The sequence below is a fragment of the Mytilus californianus genome, unplaced genomic scaffold (genome assembly GCF_021869535.1).
Source record: "Mytilus californianus isolate M0D057914Y unplaced genomic scaffold, xbMytCali1.0.p SCAF_8, whole genome shotgun sequence".
Classification (NCBI taxonomy): domain Eukaryota; kingdom Metazoa; phylum Mollusca; class Bivalvia; order Mytilida; family Mytilidae; genus Mytilus; species Mytilus californianus.
Window position 1 is genome coordinate 3,840,999 of NW_026262734.1, and position 9,986 is coordinate 3,850,984.

The 9,986-nt window shown below is 32.1% G+C and overlaps 2 protein-coding genes across 2 annotated transcripts; both read left to right on the top strand.

Moving 5' to 3' along the window:
- Positions 1-2,430: 2,430 nt before the first annotated feature.
- LOC127711842 (putative ankyrin repeat protein RF_0381) lies at positions 2,431-4,015 on the top strand. Its single transcript, XM_052218005.1, has 2 exons — positions 2,431-3,625; positions 4,008-4,015. Exons 1-2 carry the CDS (start codon positions 2,431-2,433, stop codon positions 4,013-4,015), a joined length of 1,203 nt encoding a protein of 400 aa, XP_052073965.1.
- A 192-nt stretch (positions 4,016-4,207) lies between these two features.
- On the top strand, positions 4,208-8,000 carry LOC127712261 (ankyrin-1-like). The gene has a single exon (XM_052218622.1). It carries the CDS (start codon positions 4,249-4,251, stop codon positions 6,514-6,516), a length of 2,268 nt encoding a protein of 755 aa, XP_052074582.1. The 5' UTR covers positions 4,208-4,248; the 3' UTR covers positions 6,517-8,000.
- The last annotated feature ends 1,986 nt before the right edge of the window (positions 8,001-9,986 follow it).

Below are 9,986 nucleotides of genomic sequence, written 5' to 3' on the forward strand. Positions count from 1 at the left end.
AGAAGATACATGTGAGGCTTGCAGGTTAAACAGAAGTACGTCAAAAGGTGAATTAAAAGAGGCACTTGATACTCTAGACGGTACATTTATCTGTAAAAAGAATGGTTTTTATTGTACTATACATGATAAATAGTTTGACTTCCTTGCTCATTACTTTGGTCAGAAAATGATTGAATGTTTCTTAGATCATGTCGATATTTATTTGATATGTAAACGTTTTGTATTGCAGACTTTATCAGATGGCTCAGAATTTTCTATTTTGATAAAAGATGATTACCTAAAAGCGTATCTAAAAAGGTTAATAAAAGACTGGTCAGCAGGGATGTTTATATTCGTTTCTTACAACAGACATTTAAAATATTCATCATTCCGACGGCATTTAATACAGTACCTTCTAAAACTTGACAAATCAAAACAAGTAACATTGGCTAATACCAAGGAATTTTTTCTATATTCCACAAAATCAGATAATTATCCACTGACAAGGGTATGTAAACTTGGTTATACAGATATGGTACGGTGGATATTACATACTGATGTAGATGTGGATCAATGCAGGGATGATAAGGTCACAGGACTGTTAGTGGCATGTCAAGAAGAACACATTGGTATAGTGGAGTTGCTGTTAGAGAATAACCCTAATGTTGATTTGTGTGACAATCATGGCTTTACACCATTGATCAGTTCATGTAAAAATGGCAACACCAGTATAGCCCAGCTATTGATTAAACATAAACCAAACATTAATGCACAGACACATGATGGTAGTAATGCCTTATTTTTTAGTGTACTGCGAGGAAACCTAGAGGTAACACAGTTACTGTTAATTAACAACGCTGACTGTAATATATGTCTCCACAGTAAAGAGTATATAAAAGATATGTTTACCAACCAATATATAGAAGATATATTTACCCACCTTGAAATAGACTTTTTGCCTATCAACACCGAAGTAAAAGATATGTTTACCGAACCTTATATGAAAGATAAATTTATCGACGATGCACATAAATCATTTCAAAAGGAAAATCAATTTATATTAGATACTCTTGTGGACGAATCGTCACCAAATGTAAAGGAATATATCAGGAAGAAAACATTAGATTATGTCATTGAAAAATCAGGCATTCATTTCAGAAAGAATTCATTAAAGTATGGCGATGAGAAATTAGGCATTCATTTCACGGAAAATTGTTCATATTATGACAAGGACAAGTCAGTATTTAATGACAGTGAGAACTTAGTCAACTTTGCCTTTAGTGTAGTAGCTGGCTCTTCTCCATTGCACATTGCCTGTTTCATGGGTAGACAGCTCTAGTCCGTTGTCTTGTAGAACATACAGCTAATATTAACTTGTCAAAAGAAGATGGAACAACACCATTATCTTATGCCTGTGAAGTCGGTCATACTGATATAGTAAAGATGTTGTTAGAAAAGAATGCTACCGTTGATCCATGTGACAATGATAGTTGTACACCACTGATCAAATCGTGTTTAAATAACCACACCAGTATAGCCCAGCTATTAATTAAATATAAAGCAGATATAAACGTCAATATGGTTCATGGTGGTAATGCTTTATTTTTTAGTGCACTGAATGGAAATGTAGAATTATTACAGTTACTTTTAGAGAACAATGCTGATTGCAATGTCTGTATTCATAGTAAAAAACGTATAACATATACACGTACTAACCATGCATGGACAACTTTGAATACGATAAAAAAAGATTTGTGTTGTTCTATTTTGAATATTTCGTCATTGGATGTACAGGAATATATCCTGAAAAAGTCTGAAAAGTCTAACAGGGAAATATCAGTAAAATATCCAAACGGTTCTTGTTCAAAATTGTCCTTTTCAGAGCAAGGGTTCTTTTACAAAGCGTCAGTCATGTATGCATTGGGTGTAGTTGCTGGTTCTTCTTCATTACACATTGCTTGTTTTATGGGTAGAACAGCTGTAGTCCGTTGCCTTCTTGAACATAAAGCTAACATAAATTTGACAAAAGAAGATGGCACAACTCCATTATCTTATGCATGTGAAGTAGGACATAATGATATAGTAAGGTTACTTTTAGATTAGAATGCTTACGTTGATCCACGTGACAATCTTGGTTTCACACCACTGATTACATCGTGTGTAAATAACGACACTAGTATAGTTCAGATATTACTGAGACATAAACCAGAAGTTAATGCCAGGACATTTGATGGTGGTAATGCTTTATATTTCAGTGCACTGAACGGAAACGTAGAAATAACTCAGTTATTGTTAGAGAACGGTGCTGACTGTAATATCTGTATCGATAGTAAAGAACTTATAATAGATAATTTAATTAAACATGCATGGATAACCTTATTGGTGGAAAAACGAAGAGTGTTTAATACTCTTGTGGATAATTCACCAATAAATGTAAGGCTTTATGTAAGGATGAAGTCAATGAGATATTTTGGCAATGACAGTTCGTTAAAATGTATCAAAGATAAATCAGTCGACTATGCTTTTGATGTAGTAGCTGGTTCCTCTCCATTACATATTGCCTGTTTCATGGGTAGGACAGATGTTGTTCGTTGTCTTCTGCACCACGATGCTCATATTAACATTGCTAAAGAAGATGGCACAACTCCATTATACTATGCTTGTGAAGTAGGACATACTGATATAGTACAGATGTTGTTAGAGAAGAATGTTAACGTTGATTTATGTGACAATAATGGCTTTACACCACTGATTAAAACATGTTTAAAAAACAACACCAGTACAGTCCAGCTATTAATTAAACATAAACCAAATATAAATGCCAGAACATTTGATGGAGGTAATGCTTTGTTTTTCAGTGCAATGCATGGAAACCTAGAAATAACAAATCTATTGTTAGAGAATGGTGCTGACTGTAATATCTGTATCAATAGTAAAGAGCATATAATAGATACACTTACCAACCATGTATGGCAAACTTTAGAGCAAGAAAAACAAGAATTGTATTATACTCTTATGAGTAATTCACAATCAAATGTAAGGGATTTTGTCAGTAAGAAATCATTAGATTATGTCTTTGAATTAGTAGCTGATTCTTCTCCATTACATATAGCATGTTTTATGGGTAGGCTAGATGTAGTCCGTTGTCTTCTGGAACATAAAGCTATTAACATTAACATGACAAAAGAAGATGGCACAACTCCATTATCATATGCGTTTAAAGTAGGGCATACTGACATCGTAATGATGTTGTTAGAGAAGAATGCTAAAATTGATTCATTTGACAACAATGGCTTTACACCGCTGATTAGATCGTGTTTCAATAACAAGACTAGTATAGTCCAGCTATTTATTAAACATAAAGCTGATATTAATGCCAGGACATTGGACGGTGGTAATGCTTTATATTTCAGTGCACTATACGGAAACCTAGAAATAACACAGTTATTGTTAGAGAACGGTGCTGACTGTTATATCTGTATCGACAGTAAAGAGCGTATAATAAATACTTTTACCAATCATGTAAAGAAATCATTAAAGCAGGTAAAAGAAAGTATACTATGTTCAATTATGTTGAACAATAGATCACACAAAATAGACGAGTTTGTCTTTAAGAAAATGGCAGATCCTATTTATAGAAAACCAGGTCTCCTGTCTAGGGATTTCGACCTGAAGAAATTAGTTGATTATGTGTTTGAATTAGTATCTGATTCTTCTCCATTACACATAGCCTGTCTTATGGGTAGGACAAATGTAGTCCGTTGTCTTCTTGAACATAAAGCTAACATTAATATGACAAAAGAGGATGGGACAACTCAATTATTTTATGCATGTGAAGTAGGGCATACTGATATAGTAAGGTTACTTTTAGAAAATAATGCTTGCGTTAATCCACGTGACAATGATGGCTTCACACCGCTGATTAAATCATGTTTAAATAACAAGACCAGGATAGTCCAGCTATTAATTAAACATAAAGCAGATATTAATGCCAGGACATTGGACGGTGGTAATGCTTTATATTTCAGTGCACTGAATGGAAACCTAGAAATAACACAGTTATTGTTAGAGAACGGTGCTGACTGTAATATCTGTATCGACAGTAAAGAGCGTATAATAAATACTTTTACCATCGATGTGAAAAAATCATTAAAGCAGAAAAAACAAGATATATTTGATATCATTTTTCTTTATTCACAACATGATGAAATGCATGTTTCTCGTGGTCTCATTATTAACTTTCAAAAATCATTCTTGCATGAAATTATTATGTCGTTCCATCATGACAGGGAAAAGTTAATAGATTATGCATTTGATGTAGTTGCTGGTTCTTCCCCATTACATATTGCCTGTTTTAGGGGTAGGATAGATGTAGTCCGATGTCTTCTTGAACATAAATCTAATATTAACATGACAAAAGAAGACGGGACAACTCCATTAGCTTATGCGTGTAAAGTAGGACATATTGAAATAGTAAAGATGTTGTTAGAGAGGAATCCTTGCGTTGATATATTTGACAATGATGGTTTTACACCACTGATTAAAGCAGGTATGAATAACAACACCAGTGTTGTCCAGTTATTAATGCAACATAAACCAGATATCAACGCCAAGGCATTACATGGTCTAAATGCTTTATTTTTTAGTGCAATGAATGGAAACCTAGAAATAGTACAGTTACTTTTAAAGAGCAATGCTGACTGTAATATATGTTGCGACAGTAAAGAGTATATAAAAGATGCATTAACTAATCACACAAATAAAACATTAAAGCAGATAAAACAAGATATATTCGATATTGTAAATAATTTATTGTCGATAGCAAACGATTACCTACGTGATGAGTCATTCCGTTATAAAGCGATAAAATATAACAGTGAAGAGTCTGTGCATAATGACAGTGAGGAGGCAATAGATCATGCCTTTGATGTAGTAGCTGGTTCTTCCCCGTTACAGATTGCCTGTTTTATGGGCAGGACAGATGTCGTCCGTTGTCTTCTGGAACATAAAGCTAACATTAACACGAAAAAAGAAGATGGAATAACTCCATTATCTTATGCATGTGAATTCGGACATACTGATATAGTAGATATATTGTTAGATCAGAATGCTAACATTAATTTATGTGACAATGATGGCTTTACACCACTGATCAAATCATGTTTAAATAACAACATCAGTACAAGTCAGCTATTAATTCAACAGAAACCAGATATTAACGCCAGGACAGTTGACGGTGCTAATGCTTTATTTTTCAGTGCACTGAATGGAAACCTTGAAATAACACAAATACTCTTACAGAACAATGCTGACTGTAACATATGTTTCTACAGTAAAGAGTGTATGATATGTACATTTAAAGACCATGCAAAGAAATCATTTGAGCAGAAAAAACAAGATATATTTGACATTTTTACGGATAATTCTTCATCAAATGTAAAACACCATGTGACAAAAAAGTCGCTATATCAATTCTGGACGAAATCATTAGATTATGTTAGAATCAGGAAGAAAGCAGTCGATTATGTCTTTGATGTAGTAGCTGGTTCTTCTCCATTACACATAGCCTGTTTTATGGGTAGGACAGGTGTAGTCCGTTGTCTTCTGGAGAATAAAGCTAACATTAACATGACAAAAGAAGATGGAACAACACCACTATCTTATGCATGTGAAGTAGGACATACTGATATATTAGAGATGTTGTTAGAAAAAAATCCTTACGTTGCTAGATGTGACAATGATGGCTTTACACCTCTGATTAAAGCATGTATGAATAACAACACCAGCGTTGTCCAGTTATTAATGCAACATAAACCAGATATCAACGCCAGGACATTACATGGTCTAAATGCTTTATTTTTTGGGGCAATGAATGGCAATCTAGAAATAGTACAGTTACTTTTAAAGAACAGTGCTGACTGTAATACATGTTTCGATAGTAAAGAGTATATAAAAGATGCATTAACTATCCACGCAAATAAAACATTAACGCAGATACAACAAGATATATTCGATATTGTAAATAATCTATTGTCGATAGCAAACGATTATGACATTGACAGAAATAGATTGTTCAAATATGGCAATGAGGAGTATGTAGATTATGACAGAAAGGAGTCAGAAGATTATGACAGAACGGAGTCAGAAGATTGTGACAGAAAGGAGTCAGTAGATTATGACAGAAAGGAGTCAGTAGATTATGACAATGAGTTCTTAGATCCTGTCTTTGATGCAGTAACTAGTTCCTCTCCGTTACACATAGCCTGTTTCATGCGAAAGAAAGATGTAGTTTGTTGTCTTTTGGAACAAAAAGCTAACATTAATATAGCAAAAGATGATGGTACTACCCCATTATTTTATGCATGTGAAGTAGGACTTAAGGATACTGTACGTTTGTTGTTAGATAAAGGTGCAGATACACAGATCTGTAGACTAGATGGGAAATCCCCTTTTGATATTGCAAGAGATAATAGGCATGAATCTGTGGTGATAATGTTGAGAAAACATTCAGAGGATCAGCAGACAATTTCTAGCTAATTTTTTTTTATTGATAGGTCGTTTTGAATTTGAAATACCCATTTACAATGTATCGTTTAAGTTTTTTTCATGATACCAGATCTTTAGTTTTGAAATTTTTGATGGTTGAAATAAAATATAAATACCAAAGAATAAAAACAAAAACACGGAGAAGACATTAGAATTCTGTAATAAATACAGAACCGCTGAATCTTAAGTTTTTTATACCCTTATATTTCCCCAAATGAGTATGTATCATAAATACACAATCTGTCTTGTTAAATTAAAAAAAAAACACATTGATTACCAGCAAATTGTTGAACTGAGCAGGGACTACCGAAGATCAGACATTATCACAAAATGTACAATAAACAACAGAATTATTAAGTGACAATCAAAGATCGTTAATCACTAAGTTGATAAAAAAACAAAAAGTTATGCAATATCAACAGCAGTACGGGTCCAACCGAATGGAGAAACATAAAAGTTAAAAAGGGACATACATATATCTAGTATTATCAATGAATAATTGTATCGTACAACAACCCTTATATATACAAACAACGTAAAAAATGACATTTGAAGATCTGACGTCACCAAAATTGCAAAACCATCAGAACGGAAATAATTAACAACAGAAGATCATTCAACACTTAAACCTGAACTGATACATGCGCACCTGACAGCGTTTATCTTGACTTTAGTTTTATGGTTTAACGGTCAATGTTTAGTTTTTGTGATAAGGTCTGTTTATGAGTCCCTATGTTACCTATTTTTGGTTGTAGAGTGAAAGCTATGTATACATATCCATGTTACAGAGTTCAATAACCTTAATGCAAAAGTTATGATTCATTTGTAATCTGTTTAGTTGTATTAACAGGTTCACAGTAACTATATGATGTAGGTCAACTGTTGTGTGTTTAATAAGAATAATTGTAAGGTGTGCAGGTCTGTCTAACAGGTCCAGTGCTCGTTCGACCATTACCTTATTTTCTTTTTCATTAATAGATATAAAGATTTATGGACTTCGTTTTTTGGAGCATACCAACAAAACATGATAATTCAATAGTTATGTGAACGAAGGGAAGATAAGAAGCACAACCGCAGTAACGAAGCGAAGCATAAGTTAATGCCTAATCACTTTATATTCTAGACATCCATAAAAGAACCATTTAATACAGAAGACCCCATATTTTGGTCCAACGTAAGAACTTCTTCTCTGTCCTGTTCCATACAAAGCACAATAATGTCTAAAAAAAAAAGTCAACGCTACAGATCAAATTATATCATATAGAAGCCATTGGTGTTCAGTAAAACTGTCGGCCTTGATTAAAAGGCATAGGTGATTCATTCAAACGCATTTTCACAAAATAATTGACAGAAAACGCTACAATTGACCTTTAAAGAACCAAAAATGTGTTGTATGTTTTTATACATTCTATATTTAGTCCTTTTTATTGTTTTAGGTTTAGTTCAATGAACATTCTTGTCATTTTCATGAGATAGTCAAGTATAAGCATTATGTTTTTTTCTTGTATTACATATATCTTGCATTTTATTTTATGTTATTAAAATTGTTGGGTTAAATATTAAGAAAAATCTAAATTTTGGTAACTGTAACTGTTGATTTATATTGATAAAAGCAAAAGTAATATGCTCAGTTTACTCTAAAACTTTTAAAATATAATTCATTCGTGTCTGAATTTTTAGTTGCTTGGTTTTTGAATGATTTTTATACGTTGTAGTCAATAATTTTGTGACAATGTATTTTGTAGTTATTTCATTTTTATTTACTTGATGCAGTGGAAGTTAATGAATATAAGATTTTAAAACAAAGTCTAAGGGATAAGTTCCACTACATGTTTTATACCGTCTCGATTTTTAGTTTTATTATTTTTGATATAGTTTTCCATACATTGTAGTTTTTCTTGATGATCCCTGTTGACAATCTGATGATGGCATACTCATACAAAAAAACAAATAATTGTGAATTTTGTCGTTAAATTTTTAAAGTATAATACCGCAAGAATTTCTTTAATATGTTTATGTTTTAAGCCGAAAACGTATCATAAGTCTCCTTTTTAACATTTAACCACAGCGTGCATAAGCGATTCTCGCGCAAATGCGGGTAATCGTGGTTAACATAATCAATGTATCGGACGTAAGTATATTTTCCTACTTTCCTTTATTTTCTGAATTTAAAATGTGTGTTTTATTTGCGATATACTTAAATTTTCAAAGATACATTTGATTCAGAATAGTAGACCGTTTAATCGGATAAACCAAATATTCTAAGTGTTATCGTAGGAATGAAATGCATGCTCCCGTAACGTTTGTTCGTACCTTTTTTTCAAACGTAAGAAAATTCTATCAGGACTGATCTGTCCTTTACCGTTTGAGTCCCCTAAAATTGAGATTGTATTTTATAAATACCTCTTATAGAAGTTTTTTTCAGATTTCAAATACATAAAGCTTAGTCCCTATAATTACATTAGAAATAATTTCGTTCGAGTTTTCTGCTCTTTGGTCGGGTTGTTGTCTCTTTGACACATTCCCCATTTCCATTCTCAGTTTTATTTCTTTCTCTTTTCGTTTTAAAATGATGAGTAGGTACAACTTTACAGAAAATTTTTATTTGTTTGGTTCAATGTCATGGACAAGTCATGGTGCAGTTTGATTATGACCGTATAATGATCATGAGTTGTATATGCCCTTTAAGTTTCTTTTACTTTTTGTTTTTGTTTTTCATTTGAAAGTAATGTTTCCCTTGACAAAGTTATTTTAGTTTCCTATTCATAGAATCTTTTTTAATTCAAATGAAAATAACATTTTGAAAGAATTGTCGTTGATTTCAAGTTTTCTGATACAGGCGGAAATATCTGTATGTTCAAGGACATATATATAATGTCTCATTCACATATACTCCATATCACTGTTTTCACATTGGTGTCTCATTTCTGTTGGTTTATATTGAATATATATGTTTTGTATGTAGCTATATCTATACATTTTTGTATGTAGCTTATTTGATATAGTTTTTGTATGCACCTATATTTGATATTTTATTTTGAATGTAGCTATATTTGATAACGTCACTATGTTAAGATGATTAGATTTTTTCATGTATATGTAATAACATTTATAAGATATGTTTCTAATGAGTGATAAATTGTTTTTTTTTTTTTTCAGTTAACACTTATATCTTCATACCAAAGTTAATATTATAATGTCATTAAAAACACTTACAGTTATTGTTCATTATTCTTGACCAGTGACATTTTAGTTGATGTATTGGAATGATTATGTTATTATAAATCTATACTTAAATTGAAGAATAATTATGATATCAAAATATTTGTCAAAACACTTTGGAAGTTAAAAGTTATGCGCGTCCTCATTTATATCTTGATGGAATATGTAAATTTCCGCAATATCTAGCATATATGTTATCTATTGACATACATTAATCCCGCCTTGTAAATTCCTTTTCC

Bases quoted from the DNA above. Each gene is read 5' to 3' on its own strand.
- LOC127712261 (XM_052218622.1), top strand. From the start codon at position 4,249: ATGTCGTTCCATCATGACAGGGAAAAGTTAATAGATTATGCATTTGAT.
- LOC127711842 (XM_052218005.1), top strand. From the start codon at position 2,431: ATGAAGTCAATGAGATATTTTGGCAATGACAGTTCGTTAAAATGTATC.